The sequence below is a fragment of the Canis aureus genome, chromosome 22 (assembly GCF_053574225.1).
Source record: "Canis aureus isolate CA01 chromosome 22, VMU_Caureus_v.1.0, whole genome shotgun sequence".
Lineage (NCBI taxonomy): Eukaryota > Metazoa > Chordata > Mammalia > Carnivora > Canidae > Canis > Canis aureus.
In genome coordinates, this window is record NC_135632.1 from 34,300,943 (window position 1) to 34,323,334 (window position 22,392).

The 22,392-nt window shown below is 40.6% G+C and overlaps 1 protein-coding gene across 4 annotated transcripts in view; it reads left to right on the forward strand.

Moving 5' to 3' along the window:
* The window catches only part of RARB (retinoic acid receptor beta), a 724,626-nt gene that overhangs the window by 532,382 nt on the left and 169,852 nt on the right, over positions 1-22,392 (forward strand). Inside the window, exon 1 of one of the 4 annotated variants that reach the window (XM_077865439.1) lies at positions 21,068-21,198. The exons of 1 other annotated variant lie outside the window; for it this stretch is intronic. Coding sequence is in view for 1 of the 3 variants with exons in the window: in XM_077865433.1 (XP_077721559.1) it covers positions 21,883-22,039 (157 nt within the window). In the remaining 2 variants the exon portion in view is untranslated. 2 more of the 4 variants (XM_077865433.1, XM_077865436.1) reach the window with 2 other exon arrangements.

Consider the following 22,392-nt stretch of genomic DNA (forward strand, 5'->3'; position numbering starts at 1 on the left):
CGCCCTGGGCCAAAGGCAGGCGCCAAACCGCTGCACCACCCAGAGATCCCTTCTTGATAATTTTTTTCAGGGGGTTGCCACCGGTTTCCATGACTAACCTTTACCAACATGTCCTGGCATCCTTCCATATCCTGAACTGGCCTCACTCAGATCGCAGATACACAGATACACATACGTGTTGTCTGCGTTCAAACCCTTCTTTGGAGGTTTGAGTAAGAGAATAACAGTGAGTCAGAAGAGTTGCCCTGTGTGTGGGAGCACACGCTCTGAGGATGAACATAGTGCTCATCAGGAATTTAGTTTACTAGGGCTTCTATAACAAAATACCACAAAAGGGTGGCTTAATCAACAGAAATTTATTGTCTCACACTACTGGAGTCTAAAAGTATGAAATCAAGGTGATCATAGGATTGGTTTCTCTCAAGGCTTCAGTCTTTGACTTAAAAATGGCCACCCTCCTGCTGCCTTTTCATGTGGGCATTCCTCTGTGCACACACACACCCCTGGTGTCACCCTAACAATCTCATTTTAACTCATTTACCTCTTTAAAGACCTTCTCTTCGTATATGGTTATGTTTTGAGGCACTGGCAGTTGAGACTTCAACTTGTAAATTTTGCAAGGACACAGTTCAGCCCGTAACAGCAGTGAAGCAGGACAGGGGTCAGCTGCCCCACAGCCCGATCAGCAACAGCAATGAGCAGAGTGACAGAGGCCACAGCCACCACTGTCACACTGGACCTTTATGCTCAAATATTTTGCATTGCCTCGATTCACAGCAGTAACAACTGAGTTCTTCATTCCAGACAAGGCTTGGTGATGGCTGCTATTCACCCCACCAGCCCCTTGTCTTTTTTTTTTTTTTTTTTTTAAGATTTTATTTATTTATTCATGATACTCCATCCCAGAACCCCGGCATCATGCCCAGAGCCAAGGCAGATAGATGCTCAACCACTGAGTCACCCAGGCGTCCCAAGCCCCTTGTCTTGACATCTCTAAGTTAGCTTTGCCTCCCTCTGTCTGCCTTTATTGTGGAGTAGTTTACCAATCCCATGAGATTTTCTAGAGTAAACACTGTCTCTCTCAGCTATTTTTTTTCTTTTTTGTCCCATCCACACTGTTGGACAGTTACCTAACTGGGTGCCTCCACCATCATCTTTTCAATATCTTTTTGCTGGCCACGTCACGTGCCTCTTTGTTTAACATGCCTTCAGTGCTTTCCGGCTTCCGGTGGTCCAGTATTTGAGAAGTTTCTCAGTAGAGACCAACAACCTAATCTGCCACAACAGGCTTCATGACAGGTGAGTAAGCTTCCCAGTAAGCCCCCCAGATTGCTTCCCAGGCAATGTGGTAGTCAAAAGAACAGTCTTTAGAGTAAAAACGGATTCAAATTCAAATTGCTCACTGACATTTGAGACATGTCAAGTGAAGCAGAGGTTCCTCATCTCTAATGTGAAAATAATAATATCTTGAATGTTGCTGGAGAAGATCCTTTATAATATATACAAGGTGCTTGCTTGACTATAGAATGTTCTCAGTTAAGGGTGCAATAATTTTTATCATTCCTGACTCTCCTTTGAATACCTTCTTTCTGTACCTTTGAGCATACTACTCCACCTGCTGCCTGTGAGTGCTCTCCTTGTCATGCCTATCTTAGTTACATTCTTCATGGTCCATCTCTTTTTTTATATCTATGTGCACACACACATATGCATGCACACACACATATAGTTGCAAAAAAAACGGTCAGAGTCCTATTTGTATCCTTCCATCCTCCCTTCTGCACAGCAGAGGTTGCTTATGTGAATTTCTGCAGTTCTCTGCCTGAAGGCATTTTTCCTGGCCATGAGAACATTCTTGGCTCTCATGCAGTACAAGCTAGAAGTGGCAGAAAATTAAACAGCCCTCAGCAAAAACAGATGGGAAGTTGGTGGATAAATCCTTGAGCCTTCTTGCTCTTTTGGGAGGATAACTCTCAAGTGCATTCTACACTCTTTCCAAGATGCTCAGATAGATCGAACTCCATTGGCCCACAATGGCACCTTCTCAGTAACACACCCTGTATCTCTCTGCCCCTTCACCATTTCCCTATCACTGCTTCCTGGGATTCCCCCATAGAAGCTACATGCACTGAAAACCTGTCAATATCTGCCTCAGAGAGAACCCAACCTAAGACACAAACATGGCAGCTGTCCCTTTTGGTCAACTGTGTAGAATAGGCTCAGTCCTTCATCTCTTGACTACTCAGTAGCACCTCCCTTTACAGGCTGCAAACAAATGGTGCTCACTCTGGACAGTTGCCACAAGGAAGCTGGAATTCATGCATCCTAGCATTATCAGAAGTTCTTTTACCATTAACGAATTGTTAAGAGAAGCCCTATTGGCTCTATGTAGCAGGCAAAGCCATGACACAATAAATGCCACCACAGCATATAAAATACGACACCAAAAACTAGGGGTGAGAGTGCTGGTGCAGCAACTTCTTTCTGATTGTGATGACCTGGTGCCCTCTGGCCTCAGCCCACAGCCATGAGCTCACTCTCCCTTGTTCCTTGAGACCAGAGGAAAAATGTGTAGCTCACAAATATCTTCTACTGACACGACAAAAAAAAATTTTTTTTTACCTTTATTTTCTTGTTGTTTCCCTGAGAGGCCATACAACTGACTTTGCTTTTGTCATTGAGCATCTGCTAGTGAAGGTTCTGCAAACCTTCTTCCCCTTCATCAGATCACACACCATATGCCATTATCTGCTGGGGTTGCACATTTTCCCGGTTGACAGTCACCGTAAACTTCTGCATGTCTGGAACACATTCATCATAAACTCAAGACATTATTCAAAATTGTGTTAACTCTATAGTGCCGTGCAGTACAAGGACCTCTTCCAATTGACTTGAATATTCAGGATTCATAGATGTGAAGCCCCAGAATTGTGTATTTTTAACATTGGCCATCAGAGTCTCTAAATTGGGACTGTGCTTGAAATCTCTGAACACTTGACAGCACTAAAAAGGTATACAGAGTATAGGCTGTACAAAATTTTGCTCTCTTTATTACAATGGACTCTGTGGTATCTGTCCTTTTCCAGTAATAAGCAGACTTTAAAGCTGCCAGTAGAACCTGGTGTGCACATCCAAGCCACCTGAGCATCTCCCCATGTCTGTTCTCCAGAAATTTCACTACGCATGTCTCTTTGTATACAGAAAATACTTTAATGCCTTTTATACAATGGGGTCTTACTTTCATGGTGCTCTTTGTATAGTTCTTCAGTGTTCTTTGTCAGGAATTGCAGAAACACTGGAAGTATTGCTAACTTGGGTCCTAGACAAATTCTAAATCAGACATGCATGTGTTTACACTGGGCAGTTTCCCATTGCTGCAGATCTTGATCACTTTTTCATGTTGGTGCACCATTTACATTAATCCAGTTCTTGTTACCATCCATTTGGTTAGCCCATAATCCATCCACCATTCTCTCCTGGTGAGATTTTGTACTCTGGCCAAAACTGCCTGGATACCCTAGTCCTTAAACTGACCAACAACAGGACAACTGAACGTGGGTTATCCCACTGCTCACAATAGGCTGCCCTTCTTTGATCTAGCACCTGTTTACGAGCTAAGGTATGACCAAGTAGACCTAGTCTATAGCCCATGGATTTCCATTGCCTGGCTAATTAAAGGATGCTTTCCCAGGTGCTTCCCTTAAGTAGTTTCACAAATGTTGTCTCCAGTGTTTTCTTTCAAACCAGCAGCAAAATAAATGCTAGTAACATATTGCCATATCCCCTAGTTCTCATCTGAACAGGGTATTTCTTTTTATCCTGGAATCTCAACTGATTACAGCTGATTTTTAAAGAATTGTTTAACTCATGCTTGTCTTTATTTCTTTGGAACAGTGAACTCCCTGAGCCTACAGGTATCTGTTGTTACCCATATTGGGTCTGACATGTTTGTTTCATTTATTCTTTGCTAATTTGCTTCGTGGTCCTCTGCGCCTTGTTAGAGAAAACCTAGAAAAAAATCAGGGTGGTATCTAAGCAGAAATTTGATTACTAATGGGTGATGGGGTTCTCTTACTTGTAGAAGTTTGCAGGAGCTAATTTTTGGTATCTTTACCCAATTCTGTGTCCAGTGATGTCGTGTTACGTAATTCTTGAAATTGGCTATGGTCAGAGTATTTACACCATGGAAATCAGCAAATACTGCAAATCAGGGCTTCTCCCCCACAGAGAGTCAGTTGTTAAATATTTACTAGCACACCACTGGGCAAAGGTCAGCCCATATTTGTCATTAAGAGTCAAGATTTTATAGAAGCATTTTCAAATGTTTCAGAGGAAAGTGGAGCGGTTTCTCTAAATCCATGGATCCCATCCCTTTCAGGCCCAGTATTTCCTTGATATACAAAATATTTTATAACACGTCCTATACCATTCTGAAATGAAATTCATAGATAATACACTCTATCTACACAAAACTTTTTAAAAATAAATCAGCATAATATCCAATGACAGTACAAATGAAAAATAAAAGTTATTTATAATATATTACTTTGTATTTTAATAAGTAAATATCTGGGCATTACTAAACTGGAAGACAAGATAAGATAGCCAAATGCTCATGCTGTTATGTAGAACCAGTATGAAAGCAGGAGCTACAGTGCAAACCAATGGAAGTGAAGTCCTGGTAAATCAGAGTGATTTTCTGTAATGATAAACACTTGGTAAAATTTTGTGCGGTACAAAATATAATCCCTCAATGCACAAGGTTCTTGCATGTTTGAAGATCCTACAACAAAGAAACAGTTTGTGTGTATGTATAAGAAAGAATTCATTTCTAGGTTCAGGTTATTTACTATTATGAATTACCTGCATTTTAAAGTTGTGTGGGATCTAGGTAGTTCTTGATTGCATAGAACAGCTGACATCCTAGCACCCCCACCAAATGCCATCAGTAACCCCCATTATAGAGGCAAGCAAAAATATCTCCCAAAGATTCACAGAGTGGCCAAGGAGTAGTACTGCCATGATTGGAAATCAGTACTCTAAATCAAGGCCAAAGAACTGCCCTCGAGGGCCTGGCCTATACCCCCTTTGTCTTGATGCATTGATATCAAAAAGGAAAATTTACTGGCTGAAAGGATGGTGACCCCTGGGCATCTGGAGAGGAAGTCCCAAGGTATCCAAACTCAGCAAATGGAACAGGTACAGATTACTGGGAGAGATAACTGGGGGGCTCTGAGGAACAGGAACAATATGGAAAAGACTCCTGTCCAGCAGGGGCAGTGTCGCAGGAGCCCAGGAAGTAGGAGACTGGGTGAGGAAGAGGGTGGGACCTGCTTACTGACTTTGGGGAAATGGTAAGCTGCAAATGGAAGAGCCAGTTCTGCCTTAGAAATGGTCTGTTAGCAAAGAATTGTAGAAGGCACAAGAAACAGTCAGTATGGGTCATTACAGACCTGAGGACTCCTTAGAAATAACTGTGAATTATCTAATGGCTCTTGGCTCCTATTAATACATTGTGGTCAAGGTGCATCTTAGTGGAGAATTGATAGCAGACAGTTACTAGAAGAAAATTGATATTTGCTTTATCTTTTGTCCTATATGCCTCATTCCCTTTTTTCTCCTACATTTAATTTCTTAGATATTTATTTTAAAAGATAAAAATTATGTACTGATATATTAAGGCTTTGGTATTCATTAGGTGTTGCTATTAACCAAGGGATCTAGTTATATAGATGCTGACATAAGTTTTCATCAAAACGCTCTTTGTACCTTAGAGTTAAATATTCAAAGGTAGTTCTTTAGTGACTCATAGCCTCTTCTCTTCTTCTCACCCCTGTATTTGACCTGCTTATGGTACAAACACATTACCTTCTCAATATTGTTGACTAGATTAGTTGTTCTCAAAATTGTTCAATACAAGGATCAGTTAAGAAGATTTTTATTTAGAAATTCTGTGAGTCATGTGTCCCATCCACTCTATTTTTTTAAAAAGATTTTATTTATTTATTCATGAGAGACACAGAGCGAGAGAGAGAGAGGCAGAGACACAGGCAGAGGGAGAAGGAGGTTCCATGCAGGGAGCCTGACATGGTACTTGATACTGGGTCTCCAGGATCACAACCTGGGCCGAAGGTGGCACTAAACCGGTGAGCCACCCAGGCTGCCCCTATTTTTTTTAAGTGAACATTTTTATTGCAATATACATAGACATGCATAAATCACAAGTGTACAGTGTGATGGGATTTTTTTTTTTTTACAACTGAATATCTAACCAGCACTCAGATCGAGAAACAGAATGTGACCAGAACACCAAAAGCCACTTTGTACCTTCTTTTATTCACTAATCCTGACACAATGGTAACAGGTGTTTTAACTCCTAATAGCATAGATTAATAAGGCCTATTTTTTATCTTTATATAAATAGAATCATAAGGGATGTACTTTTTTGTGTTTCTGGCTTTTTTTCATTCAATATTATGTTGCGGCAATTACCCACATTCGAATACAATGAACTTCATTCATTCTCATGGTTGGATAGAATTCTATTGCATGAATACATATTTTATTTATTCATTCTACCATTGATATATACTTGGGTAGTTTTCTGTTTGGAGCTATTATAGTGAGTGCTGCTATGACCATTTCTTCTACATGTCTTTTACATAAACATATGGATATGTTTCTATTGGGTGTATATGTGGGGATGGAATCATCACATCCTAGAATTCAAAGAATGTCAGATTTCAGTAGATACTGACAAATGATTTTCCAAAATAGTTACACAAATTTCCATTCCCATTGGCCATGTATGACTATCTAGATTTCTTCATATGTTTGCATACCCTTGGTATCATTGCTTGTTTGTTTGTTTGTTTTAATTTTAACCATGCTGATAGGTATATTGTGCTATTTCATTATGGTCTTAAATTTTGTTTCCCAGAAAAACCGATGAACACCTCCGTGGCTACAAGTGGTTGATTGGTGTTCAGTCTCAACATGCTAGCATGGTCAATATTATCTTCAAGGATTAATGTCTGTACTAGTTAAATGTTTTTTTAAATACTGTTTTCTATGACAGCTTTATTGAGGTATGATTGACATTAAGCTTTACATATTTAAAGTATAAAATTTGGTAAGTTTTGACATATGTATATATGTGTGTGAAACCATCACCATACTCAAAGTAATAAATATACACAGCAAAGGAAACCATCAACAAAATGAAAAGGCAATGTACCAAATGGGAGAAAATATTTGCAAATCGTGTACCTAAAAAAGGGTTAATGTTCAAAATATATAAAGAACTCAAAAAATCAATAGCAAAATAATAATAATAATCATGATCTAATTTAACAATGGAAAGAGGATCTGCATAGACCTTTTTCCATAGAAGAAATACAGATGGCCAATAGGCATATAAAAAGGTGCTCAACATCACCAATCATCAGGGAAATGCAAATCAAAACTACAATGAGGTATCACCTTGTACCTGTTAGAATGTCTACTATAAAAAAGACAAGTTAATAACTAGCATTATCACATCCGATAAATGTTGGAGACGATGTGGAAAAAGGGGAACCTTTGTGCACTGTTGGTGGGAATATAAATTAGTACAGCCACCATGGAAAATAGAATGAAGTTTCCTCAAAAAATTAAAAATATGTTTACCATATAATCCAGCAATTCTACTTGTGGGAATTTATCCAAAGGGAAATAAAAACATTAACTTGAAAAAAAAACAAGAACACGGACTTCAAAAGATACCTATACTGCCATGTTCACTGCAGCATAATTTCAGTAGCTAAGACTTGGAAGAAATTGTCTGTCCATGGATAGATAAAGAAGACATGGTGTGTGTATGTATATATATATATATATATATATATATATATATATATATCTACAGTGGAGTATTACTCAGCCATAAAAAAAGGAAATGTTGCCATTTGCAACAACATGGATAGACCTTGAAGGCATTATGCTAATTGAAACAAGTGAGACAGTAAAAAACAAATACCATATGATTTCATTTATATGTGAAATCTAAAAACTAAAACCAAGCTCATAGATACAGAGAACATATTGGTGATTGCTAGAGTCAGGTGGTGGTGGGTGGGAAAGATAGATGAAGGTCATCAAAAGCACAAACTTTAGGGGTGCCTGGGTGGCTGAGTTGGTTAATTGTCTGCCTTCGGCTCAGGTCATGATCCCAGGGTCCTGGGACCAAGCCCTGCATCAGGGGAGAGCCTGTTTCTCCCTCTCCCCACCCTTCCCCGACCTATGCTTGCTCCCTCTCTCAAATAAATAAATAAAATCTTAAAAAAAAAAAAAAGCACAAACATCCAGTTGTAAAGTAAATCCTGGATATGTAACATATAGCCTAGTGACTATAGTTAACAATATTGTATTTTATATTTGAAAGTTGTTGAGAGTAGATCTTAAAAGTTCTCAACACAAGAAAAAAAAATTGTAGTTGAGTAATGATAAATCTTAACCAGACTTATTGTAGTCATCATTTCACAATATATACATAAATTGTATAATTATGTTGTATACCTGAAACTAATTTTTATGTCAATCATCTTTCAATTTTTTAAGAAATGAACATATCTACCACCACCCCTAGAAGTTTTCCCATGTGTTTTTTTTTTTTTTCAATCCTATCTTTCTGCCTTATTTTCCTAAACCCCATCTTTAGGCAGCCATTGATCTTCTTTCTGCTACCATGTATTAGTTTGAGTTTTCTAGAATTTCCTTACATAAGTGGAACCATACACTAAATACTATTTTGTATCTTTTTTCCCTCAGCATAATTATTACAGAATTCATTCTAGGTTGTCACATTTATCACCAGTTCATTTCTTTTTATTGCCAAGAGTTTTCCATTGTATGGATATACCATAGTTGGTCAATTCACCTGTTGAGAGGCAATTGGATTGTTTCCAGTTCCTGGCTGTAAAAAAAGGTTATATGATTTTACAGTTCTACTATTAGATGAGAGTTTCAGTTTCTCCACGTCCACAGCAACATTTTATGTGGCAGTCTTTTTCTTTAGTGATTATAGTAGATGTGTCATGGTGTCTCACTGTGGTTTGAGTGTGCATTTCCCTAATAACTAATAATATTGATGCCTTTTCATGTGTTTATTTGCCATCCATATATTTGATGACATTTTTGTTAAATTTGCTCACTCTCTTGGGGTGAGGGTAAGGGGTTAGCTTTGTTATTTTTGAACCTGACTTTCTTTATACTAGATATCACTTCACTATCTCATATATGTTTTGCATGGTTTCCTTCTTGTTTTTTATTCATTTTCTCATTCTTTTGGCAGAATCGTTCAAAGAATAGAAGTGTTTTGTTTTGTTTTTAAGTAGGTTCCATGCCCAACGTGGGGCTTGAACACATGACCCCGGGATCAAGAGTTCTGTGTTCTAAGCTAGCCAGGCACCCTTCAAAAAATAGAAGTTTTAATTGTGATAAGATCCACATTATTAATTTCACTTATTATGTCATACTTTGGTGCCATTTCTGAGAAACCTGTGCCAACTCAAGGTCACAAGACTTTCTCCTATTGTTTTCTCTTCTCAAAGTTTATATTTCAATGTTTTACATTTAGGCCCATGATCCATGTTGAGTTAACTTTTGTATGTAGTGTCAGCTATGGATCAAATCATATTGTTTTGTTTATTGTTTTTTTGCAATGGATACCTAAGTGTGCTTGCTCTATTTTTTGAAAAGACAATTTTTTTTCTTCTGCTCTGTGTAGAGGTTGAACTTCTTTATCAGAGAATTAAAAGAATAAGGCTTATGCCATAGATTTCATTTTTAAAATGAGATCATTTAATAATTAGTCTTAATTTTGTTTTGGTTGTAGCAGGGCCATTCTAATTGATTGGAAGCAATAGATTATTGTTGGTGCCGATTTTAAATTTTTACCAAGTTTTATGTGTCTCTACTAAGCAGTGTCTGCCAAGAGGGGCTATTTGTTCATTCACTCATTTATTCACTTGACAAACATTTGTTGAAGGATTGCTATATATCATGTAATGTTCTTATTATGAGGGTCATTGCAGTGAACTAGATAGAGTTGCTGCCCTCAGTGATATTACTTTCCATTATATAATAAAAAATAAGTGTTTGGCAGGTAATAATAAAGGCTATAAATTTCAAAACATAGGGGCAAGGGAAAGAAAGTAATGGTCATGACCTGGAGGTCTTGATTTTTAGGATCATTAGTATCTCAAGGCAACATATTCAAAAAGACTTAAAGAAAGGGATGGAATAACTCACTTTTATATCTAAATGAAATATTCCAGACAGAGCAAAAATAAACTCTAAACTAGACACTAAAGAGGTCTATTTGGCATGTTTTAGAAATAGCCACAGAGGGTTCTTAGGTATTTGAATTAAGAATCTTAGACCGTGAGAAAGCCCTCAGTACTATCCAGTTCTAGGATTGCCAGTAGATTTCATCTTCAAAGCCCCTTCAAATGGATTGGTAGTAAATGCCTGGAGCTGCACTCAGCCTTCCCCCCACCCACCCCCCGCCCCATAAAGGTCCAGATCATAAATATTTTCAGCTCTGTGTGACATAATGTTTCACTCAACTCTGTTGTTTTGTAAAAGCAACCATAGACAGTGTGTAAGCAAACACATGAGTGTGCTGTGCTCCAAGCAAACTTTAATTTTACCAGAGGAGGTAGCCTGGACTGCCCAGGAAGCCACCAGCCTCTGGGCTAGTGTGGCGTTGAGCAGCCTTGCTGGGATCTTTCCAAGGAATGCACCTTAGCCAAGTCTGCCCTAGGCTTTTGGGAAGTACCTGAGCCATGTACTTGCCACTGTGACTAACAACAGCCTCCTCATGTTACTGATTAGACCAGACAAGTTCTCACAAGGTGTTAGTGGAAAGTTAGATTTCTGGCCTCACCGCCTCACTGCTCAGTTTTGTTACACTAGCCCTGCCCTTCCTCCTTCAGATTTGCCACAAATTACTTTACATATAGGACAGTAATAGAATTCTGAGGGTTACCTCCCCAAATCAGCCAAAGCCTGAATGGCAGTATTTCCTGGGAAGCTGCTGGTAATGTCCAGAGTTAGAAATGAAGGCTTCTGCAGAGCTTTCTCTCATTTTGTCTGTGCTGCAGAAATACAAATGAAAAACTCTGCCATTTGTCTCTGGATCCGGAGCACAGAGGACAGTGGAAATCAGCTGTGTCCCCCTGCCACTGACCAGTCATCCCAGTGGGAAAGGAGAGGGGAGCCTGGCTCAGTGAGGGAAGAAGAACAGGCCTTTAATACAAGGTAGATCTCAAAGGGGTTGGGCGATTAATTGCATAAGGGAATACCAAGATGATCCTTTCTCTGATTTTCAATTTTATTTTTTTTCTTATTTTAAATGTTAAGCACTTCAAATGAGATTCAATTAATTAGAATATAGACTAAATCTGATTTTAAGAGATACCCAAAACTATGACAACATAAATGTGATAGAAGTTTATTTTCTCTCTCCTGTAACTGTCTAGAGAGAAATAATCCAAGCTGGTAGGGTGGCAGTGCTTCACATGATGTTCACAGTCTCCAGTTGCTTCCATCTTCATGGCTTTGCCTTCCCCTGGGCTGCTGTCCTCATCTATCCAGTCTGTACAGGGTCCTGTGGCATTCCAGTTGGCATGGAAGGGGGGAAAGAGAAAGTGGAAGCTGGGAAATTACTTTTTAAGGAAGTGATACAGAAGTAGGGCACAGCACTTCTGATCACATTTTGCTGCTGAGAATGAGGTCACATGATAGCCACACCTAGCTGGAAAGGACGCTGGGCAATGTGGCCTCTATCTGTGAAGTCCTAAGCTCAGATAATAATCTACTCTGGATATTTATTTTTTTATTTTATTATTTTTACTGTGGATTTTTAAAGGGGATTACAAATTAGATGGGATGCTAGATTAGCAGTTTTCAGCAGAGCTTATAAAAGAGTGGAAAATTTTTTTTGTTCGTTCTACCACATGTGTGAATTGTAATGACTAATGTTACCTAATACTTTAGAGATTTATAATTTTCCTCATACATTATTTCGCTTAATTCTTTAACGTTAGCTTCCTTTAAACTAGACATTATCTTTGGAAGTAGACATTAATCTTCCTAGATGTGAAGAATAAGTATGGTTCAGAAAGATGATGAGATTACTCAAACCCACGTATCTGTAGAGGACAGAGCCAAGACTTTTGTCCAGGCTCAGAGCTCTGCCATTTCCAGTCCTCACAGTCTTTCTTAACACCTAATCCTTTGGAGGGTTTCCTGTTCCTTGGCATTCACCAAATGGAATGTTCCATCATAGCAGAGGTCTGATACTTCAGTGTGCTGGGTAAGTACCTAAGCACCTGGATTAAAATACCCATTACTCTACCAGAACTTGAGAAATTTTCATGAGGTACCTGTAGGTGTGAGGCCCTAAAATTGCAGTGCTTTGGGAATCACTGCAGTGATCTTGCATTTTATCATTGCATTTGCTTGAACAGAGAGAGGAGATGTTTCATATTTCTGTCTTTTTTTTTCTTTTCTTGCCCTCCTGTGCTTATATGCATTACCTTAAATTTTGGAAAATTGCTTTTGAAAAGTCTTTGCTAATCTCTTTTGAAGCATCACTAACTCAGAATGAAAAAGCAAACAATGACAAAATGTCAAAAACTAATTTGGGAAGCCACCATGGTATCTTCTCAAACAGAAGTTTTCAAAGCCCTTAGTTGAAGTAGATGTTCAGAAGGGGGCTTTATACTCTGCAGTTTGAAAGGAAAGAGAGAGAAAATTATTTTTTCATCAAAAATCTATATAATGTATTCAGAGTGTGTGTGTATGTGTGTGTGTGTGTGTGTGTGTGTGTAAGGTACACATATACATATCATTGTTTCCCCAACAGAAATTTCACAGAGATTTCTACTTGACTTCGTGTTACCCTCAATTCCCATTAAATCACATTGGGCTTTTTTATTTGCCCTTTTCTCTGTCAGACACCAGGATGAATTTAAACTCCAATCCCTTTCCAATGGCCTCTCTGATGTATTTGCTACTTTTTACATTCCCTTTCCCTGTAGAGTCTGATGGAAATTCCTTTGGAGCCTTTAGCTTTCCCTCAGAGTCAAAAACTTTTGTGTTGCTAATAGAACCCAGCCTCATTAGCATTTCAAATCCTAAGATGCTCTTAGAGATCAGTGTGTTAGATCTGAGGGGCTCCCCAGCCACAACCTGATTTATCAAACTTGTTTAACTAAAATCTCCAGTGGCCTGTGCCTTTGACCTTATTTCTGCCAGCACATCTCATCAGGAAATCCTTTTCAAGGAGTCTAGGGAAAGACACATGCATAATCTGAGAAGCTTTACTGTTGTCCCTCTCTCTATATTGCCTGCTTGAAAAGCCAATCCATGCTTTCTTCTTCACTTTTGATCCTTAGATCATGGGTAGATGATGAGTCAGAGCATGGATAGATGGGTAGATGGATGAGTACATGAGTAGATGGACAAGTAGTTGGGTGGGTAACTAGAAAAGCAGATGGATTGTTAAATGGGTAAATAGATGGGTGGGCAGATAGTTGAAGTAGATGAATGAGAAGAAGGATGGGATGGATGGATGGATGGATGGATGGAAAGACAAGATAGATAAATAATGCAAGTCTTCTGTTTTGTACAATCCTTGCCATCTAATTAACCATAATTGGTCTTGGTGTTCTTGAGGCTGAATACCATTTCTGCAGAAAACAGCAAGTCATGTGATATAGCAAGAACAGGGTGGGGCTTGTCAAATAATTCATTGCTATTCTGACTCAGTGTCCAATTTGTACAATGAAAGAAATCATTCTCTTTTCTGAAATTTATAAAAATGTTTCGATACTTAACCAGACCTATACAGCAAAATCGCTTGGAGAAGTTGCCCTAACTGCATATGCCTGGCCCCCAGACCCTGAAATGTGCATTCTGATTGAAAATTAACTGCCCTGACAGACTAGTCTCTGTGCCTAATAGCAGTAGTATTTGAGCTATGTGTCCTGACTTTATTTTCTTCTTGCAAACATTCCACTAACACTTAAAAAGTTTTACTTACTCTATCTTGGGCAATGTTGTAAGTGCTTTTTACTTGTATTACCTCATTTAATCTTTACAGCAATATTTTAATGTATTTACCATTAATATCTCTATTTTACAGGTGAGGGAATTAAGACATGTAGAGGTGAGGTAACTTGCTCAGGATCACACAACTAGTATGAGGCAAATCGTGGGTTCTAACACAGGCAGTCTGTGTCCAGACTCAATGGCTTCACCCACCATGAACGTCTCTGATCACTAAACTGAGCTTTCAGAGCACTGTGATCCAATAGAACTTTCAGTGATGGTGAAAATGCTCTATATCTGTGCTGTCCCATGAACATGGTCGCCACTAGCCACATGAAGCTTTTGAGCCGTTGAAATGTGGCTAGTCTGACTGAGGAACTAAGTTTTTAGTTGCACTGAATTTTAATTAATTTAAACAGCACAGTTGATCTCCAAAAAAAAAAAAAAAATGAAGTGTTGAATTAGGTACTAAGGTAGGCATCCAGTTATAGACATTCTCCTTTATTAATAATATTAACGTGAAATAATTACAAAGCACTCTTAGAATCCTTTGTGCTTCTTTCCATCAGTGAAAAGAGCCTCGCTGTTCTTTTAAGCCCTCTGCCAACTAGGTGGCACATCTACTCTTAGCTCATTGGAAGATGTATTGAGATGAGACAGAAAAAGTAATTCAGGCAGAATAATACAGGGACGTCATGGGCAAGTTGTAGCGTGGTGGTGCCATTGGCATTTATTCTCAGGAGTCGTTGTTATATTTTCCATCTCCTCAATATTGCCATCATATATTAGGGGGAGAAGGGGTTGATGGAAATAATGGACTTTAAAGCAGGGTTTGGTGGTGGAGGAAAGAAAGTACAAGGGCATCTGGGCTCATGTGAAGGAGATATGCAATCCTGCACCCCTTCCTAAGGACGTGCAGAGTGAAGTAGGAAAGTGGGAATTAATGAGCCAAGAGAGAAGAAGAGAGGATTCTAGATGAAATAATATGATAAAAGAGCCATATCATTCTTGGTATACAAGTTGAAACTGGGTAAAGCTTTTAAAAGAGAAGGAAGATTAAACAGAACCCAAATGTATAGAGCTGGGTTTTGAAGAGAGAAAGAAACAAGACAGTATAAAATTTGGTGCAATTGTTAAAGGAATGGTTTAGAATAGAGGTGGACAAACTGTAGCCCATAGGTCAATGCCAGTCCACTGCTGATTTTTGTAAATAAAGTTTTATTGAACATGCCTATACACACACACACACACACACACACATTTATATCCTTTATACTACAATGGCAGAACTGAGCTGTTACAACAAACTATATATACTATAAAACCTAAAATCTTTCCTATGACCATAAGCAGAAAAAATTTACTGACCCCTATTTTAGAACAAAAGAGGAATGTATTAGCACAACCATTTTGGAGTGCAATTTTGTGTGGTCATCAAATTTTAACATGCACATCATCTTTGACCTGGCAATACTGCTACTAGAATTTTATCCAGCAGATGTGTGGCTACATATACAGGTAGGTCTTCTTAAACACTGAAAACCTGGAAACAAACTAACTGTCCAGTAGGTGAGCACTAGCCAAATGAATTATATGTATTAATGTAGAGAGATACTATTCAGCTTTTGTTATTGTTTTTTTAATTTTTATTTTAATGATTTATTTATTTGAGAGAGAGTGTCCATGATGTGGGAGCAAAAGTCTACGGAGGGGCAAAGGGAAAGAATCCTCAAGCAGACTCCGCACCAAGTGTGGAACCTGATGGGGGTTGGATCACAGGACCCCTAGATCATGACCTGAACCAAAACCAAGAGTCCAACACTCAACCCACCAAGCCACCCTGGTGTCCCTTCTTTTTGTTTTTTAGTGCAAGTTCTATATGTGCTGTTTATTATGAAGGAATTTCAAGAAATGTGCCAAATAGAAAAATGTTACAGAAGAATATGTATTATTTTATCATATTTGTGTAAAAGCAACAACCCTCCCAAGAGATATACAGATATATGCCCAGCAACTTTTCACTTTATATCTTCCAGATCAAAGTATGAGTTTTTATGAATGTGTATCACTTTTTTAAAAAATTTTATTTCCAATGTAGTTAACATACAGTGTTATATTAGTTTCAGGTGTACAATATAGTGATTCAACACTTGTATACATCACCCTGTGCTCATCAAGATAAGTGTGCTCTTGATCCTCATCACCTCTTTCACCCCTCTCCCCCTCTGGGAACCATCTGTTTGTTCTCTTATCGTTAAAAGTCTATTTTTTTGGTTTGTCTCTTTTTTCTTTTTTCCCTTTGTTCATTTGTTTTGTCTCTTAGATTCCACATATGAGTGAAATCATATGGTATTTGTCTTTCTCTGACTGGCTTATTTCATTTAGCATTTATATTCTCAAGATCCATCCATGTTGTTGCAGAATGTATATTACTCTAAAAAAAAAAAAAAAACAAAATCTAAATTAAAAAAATGAAAAATAATGGGATTCCCTGGATAGCTCCACAGTTTAGTGCCTGCCTTCAACCCAGGGTGTGGTCCTGGAGTCCTGGGATCGAGTCCCACATCGGGCTCCCTGCATGGAGCCTCTTTCTCCCTCTGTCTGTGTCTCTGCCTCTCTCTCTCTCTCTCTCTCTCTGTATGTGTGTGTGTGTCTCATGAATAAATAAATACAATCTTAAAAAAAAATAAAAAATTTTTTAAAAATAAAAAAGTGAAAAATAAGAGGGAGAAAAGAAAACAAAGCTAGGTCTCTCCCAAACTGAAAAATTCAATACTGAGGTATTCATTCAGGAGGGTAAGTGCCAAGTTGGGACCAACAGAAACTGTCGGACTTGAAGAGATGTCTTTATGAGTCCTGTGCAGCGAAAGCAGAGAAGTAAAGTGCTAAAGAAAGCAAGTCAAGGGTGGAAAGGGAGAAGTGTTCCCCTTGTCTTGAGGAATGGCATTTGTAAGTTCCCCGGGTGGGAAGACTTCATGGAAGAAACTAGAAAAAACAGGAAGCTGGAGAGAAAGGAACCAAATGAAAGAAGGACACAGTGGCCAATGCTCAAGATGGAGAAACATTTTTGAGGAAGAACAGATGTTCCTTGGGATTCTGAGAAGACCCAGTCTCTACACAGATGCGTAGACCCACTCCACAAATTCATGTTTGCAGAGCACTTTGGTGTCTTCTGGCCTAGGATCCATGGCCATCAACAGTCCTGGTACGTTATCAGGTGTTCAGATGGAAGGGCCAGAAACAGTTTCCCTGTGTTGACTGGTGTGAGAACTTCCCCCAGCCCCCGACACAGCAAGCAGCTCTGCCTGGTGGGGGGGAAGCCCTGGGAAGTGCCTCCCTGCTCGCCTTGTGCCGCAGCACGTCCCTGCCTTGGCTTCCCAGACCAAAATGCACACAGCACTCAGTGCTAGTCATCTCTTTTTCTGGCAAAACTGTGGCAAGAGGAGTTTGTATGAGATTAACGGTTAAGAAAACCACACAAATAAATAAAAGTAAAGCAAACCAAAAACCATGGAGGAGGCAGGTGTGTTTTTTACAATGAGCCGTGTCTACCTCCCTGCAGCCCACCCCCATGTCTGCCTGCACTTTGCATGACTTGTGCCTGGGGTGGGTATGTCTGCGCCTGTGAGAATCTTTTTATTTAGACATCACAAGGCATTTGACCAATTTTGAACACGGCCGGCTTCAGTACGGGTACACAGAGACGCCTGCTCTTTCTTCACAAACCTCTCCAGTTCAAACATGTTTGCAGAGCATGATTCATGGTGTTTCTTTCTGGATTGTCCAGTGGGTAATTGCTATACGAAAACCAGAGAAACAGATGTAGACCGTGAACCTTGGCTATAAATTTTTGTTTTATGATTATGGGTTTCAAATGTGCTGTGTCACACTGACAAATCTACAGTTACTCCGAAACAAAATGGATTTTGGTCTCAAACTTTTGCTTTTTTTGTTTGTGGCTGGAAATACTTTTATTAGAGTTTCTTTTATCGTTGATCAAATACAAAACAGAGGAGATGACACATATCAGATTGTTATTCTATGTCACACCAAGAGAATATTTGTGAAAGGTTCCTTCCAACTGTTGGATTCATGTTTAAAATAGGCGTCGATAACTTAAACTTCATTTATCCCCAAATTAACTAGGCCATTTTTTGCCGTCTACCTACTCATTAATCTTTATGGTACATGGATATGTTCTTTAAAGAAGTGTGGATTGTTTGCCTGTCTTTCCTAAATTTTACTTAAGATGAAGAATGTGGGGGAAGACAGGTTTTCCAGAAGTATAAGAATTAGATTTCCTGATGAAGAAATGATAAGAAACATGTGGCTAAATTTGGGGGCTGCTTTATAAATTAATACTTGGATTAAATAATAGCTCTAATAGTTGCCATCAGCATAATTAACTCATGATGAGAAATGATGAATAGACTAGTGAATGCTGTTGCACTATAAGAAACCCATACTATTCTATTCACACGCATTGAAATAAAAGATCAGTATTCAAAAGCCCAAGTTTATTCCTCTACAGTTAAGAGAACCCCAAGATGATTATAAATTTAAAATGTTCTCTTGCAAAGAAAGAAAATATCCAATCTCCTACCATCTCCCCCCATCCCTGCACACTTTGTTATTGTTTTTGTGTCATGACATGGTATTCAGGGTAGAAATTAGGGAGCAGTCATTTCCCTTCCTAGGCTGTCCTCTAGCTTGTGAAATGAGAGTAAACAGAATTTGGGAGACACCATCCCCATCTTTACCTCCTTGTGACCAGTGCACCCTTCCCTTTGGAAAGATGTTTGAGCAGGAAGTGCTATGCATCCCCACCCAACAGATACCTGAATACACACACTTGGGAGTTTGGGGGTGGGGAGATTTCTCTCTTGATGCCTCCTGCTGTGCTTTAAATGTAGCTCCTTCCTCCTTTCATCCGAAACACCTTTTCAGTGGCTTCCATTACAGCATATAAGATGAGTCCAGTTTCCAAGGAACTCTTAAGGACCGTAAGGACCGTAAGTTAGCATTTGAGCTGTAAGTCCACGCACACATGCAGAGGTTGGTACATAATGTGGTGCTTTGTGTATCTTTACAACTATCTTAATGACAGTGTGTTAAATGTTTTGTAAATTCCTCTGTGCAACCTAAGTCGTGTGTTTTCTTTGTAGTTAAAGAGTTTCTTATAAACCCCTGTTACAAAATGATGGCCACTTGAGAGAGAGAGAGAGAGAGAGAGAGAGAGAATAACAAACATAGTTTCAGCAAAATCTCACCCTTCTATTGCCCTGGACTTTTCAATAGCAAGAACTGAGCTTGCTGGGCTGAAAATTGTTTTAATGTACCTTCATAAAAGGATCTTTGACTTAGTAAGTGTGTGTGATGCATACTTTTCATGTTACACCATGAGTGCCACTTAGCAACTCCTGAAGACAGAGCAGCCGTTCAGCATGGGGCGGGGTGCCCCCTGACAGGCTTTTAAAGGGCCTGGATGCCAATGAGCATTCCAGCATTATCCACAGAAAGGAGACTGGGGCAGCACTTTTCCCTGCAAGGGGCAAGGAAACTCCCTCATGCCCACTTGCTTGACTGCCCTGTTTTGTGGGAGAGTTACAACAAGTAAATCCTGGAGAGGTAGTAGAGGAGATAGGGTGTTTTAAATCATCCGGAGTTTCCTTCCTTTGATGTACTTTGCATCCTTTAAGCAAGTTGTACAAAATGACTGCAATGTGGATCGGCTCTCCCTTTGAAAGCTCTCTGCCCGGGTTTATTTGTAAATTTTGCATCTGTCCTTCTCAGGGTTTTAGGACCTGCTACAAGGTTTCTCCTTCCTCTAGGTGGGTCAATATGGGAAGGATAAAAAAGAATCTCTCTTAAAATTATTCTAATAAGTAACCAAGATTGGGCAGGGGCTAATATTGGTGAAAACAGGCCTTTGGAGGTATAAAACCTTCACACTTAGCCAGTTTTCAAAATATGTGTTTAATTATGTGGTGGTGGTGGTGTGTGTGTGTGTGTGTGTGTGTGTGTGTATGTACGTGCATGAGGTGATGGAGGTCACCAACATGCTGTTCAGGGTGCAAGGCTGTGGGAACAGCAGAGTAATTTTCACATTGGGCTGGGATTCCGGGGAGTTGCGTCTGGTCATAGTTCTCAGCTTTGCGGCCTCAGACAGGTCTCAGCCTCCCGTCGCAGGGCTTGTTTCCCCAGTGAAAAATAAGAGGGTGAAATGAGAATTAGTACTTGTTGCAGGGTACATACTGAGTGCCATACAAGCGCTTTGGGGGAGGGGAGCGGCTCACAGCAACCCACCCAAGTGGGTAGTAGTCCATCTCCATTCTACAGATGAGAACACTGAGGCTAGGAGAGATTAAATACTCATCCCAGATCACACCGCTGGTAAAAAAAAAAAAAAAAAAAAAGAAGAAGAAGTGGAATTGGAATCGATTTCAGTTTCAGCCCCACATCCACTCCTGACCAGTCTGTCTCCTCTGATCAGGACCTGAAATCCTGTGTATCTGTGTGATTTCTGTGTGTGTGCGTGTTTGGGGCAGGAATCATGCCTTCTTGACGGCCGCCTCCAGACTTGAGAGAGTGCTTAAAAAAGTAAATGGATCCACGAAGTTGGATTTTTACTCCGGAGCAAATGCAATCCCTCCGGAGGCCCGAGGCTTTTGCAGGAGGGATGCAGGAGTGGGGTGGGGGGGTGGGGTGGGGGGGGGGAAGCTCTCCATCCAATGGAAAGTTTCTCGACCCAAGGCTTCCCCGAGGAGCAGCTCTCCCCTGCTCTACAGTTTAGGGCTTGCACGCGCTTTGTCGCGAGTGGAAAAATCCGTAGGTTGCGAGGGATTGAGCAGCCCGGCGGGCGCTCGGAGGGCTTGACGGGGCGGGCGCGGGGCGGGCGCGGGGCGGGCGCGGGGCGGGCGCGGGGCAGGCGCGGGGCGGGCGCGCTCCCGGGCTCGGGCCGCCGCGGCGCGGGCGAGGGCGAGGGCGAGGGCGCGGGCGAGGGCGGACCCGGAGCGGAGTCGGCGCTCGGCGCGAGCCGGCGGCGGGGGCCCGGCTCCTCCCCCGCCCGTTTGCACAAGCACCCCTTGCATTGTTTTTCAGGTGAGAAATGGGAAAGAAAGAGGCGGCTCGCGCGCTCGCCCGCTGCCTGCCTCCCGGGCTGTCTGCTTTTGCAGGGCTGCTGGGAGTTTTTAAGCTCTGTGAGAATCCTGGGAGTTGGTGATGTCAGACTCGTTGGGTCATTTGAAGGTTAGCAGCCCGGGAAGGGTTCACCGAAAGTTCACTCGCATATATTAGGCAATTCAATCTTTCATTCTGTGTGACAGAAGTAGTAGGAAGTGAGCTGTTCAGAGGCAGGAGGGTCTATTCTCTGCCAAAGGGGGGACCAGAATCCCCCAAGCGCGCTGCTGGAGGACCGGGATGCCGAGGACGCGAGCGAGCCGGGCAGGGTCTGTCTGGGCACCGTCGGGCTAGGATCCGGACCGCCTTCGGAAGGCTTCTTGCAGGCATTTGCTTGGAAGGAGAACTTGGGATCTTTCTGGGAACCCCCGCCCCGGCTGGATTGGCCGAGCGAGCCTGGAAAATGGTAAATGATCATTTGGATCAATTACAGGCTTTTAGCTGGCTTGTCTGTCATAATTCATGATTCGGGGCTGGGAAAAAGACCAACAGCCTACGTGCCAAAAAAGGGGCAGAGTTTGATGGAGTTGGGTGGACTTTTCTATGCCATTTGCCTCCACACCTAGAGGATAAGCACTTTTGCAGACATTCGGTGCAGGGGAGATCATGTTTGACTGTATGGATGTTCTGTCAGTGAGTCCTGGGCAAATCCTGGATTTCTACACTGCGAGTCCGTCTTCCTGCATGCTCCAGGAGAAAGCTCTCAAAGCATGCTTCAGTGGATTGACCCAAACCGAATGGCAGCATCGGCACACTGCTCAATGTAGGTTTATTTTTTCCCTTCTTCTACCAAGAAAAAAAAAAAAAAATGAATTGTCTCTCTTGCATGCAATAAAGACGTTGGAAACAAACTGCATTGGTAGCAAGACAAAGGATTTAATGATTTAATGCTGAAAGGGTGTGATATGCTGGCGTGCATATTGATTCCCTCTGCTGAAAATTTCCTGTTAGATGTTTTCTTCCCAAACAACCCCTCCCGAACCCCGCTCCTCTCCTTAACCAACCTTAGGGTCTCTCGGAAAACGGTTTTTAAAAATATGCATGGAGGGGGTGGTGGTGAAAAGTAGAGTGTGACCACAGGACTTTGAAACATTCTTCAAGTAAGGCAGTTTGACA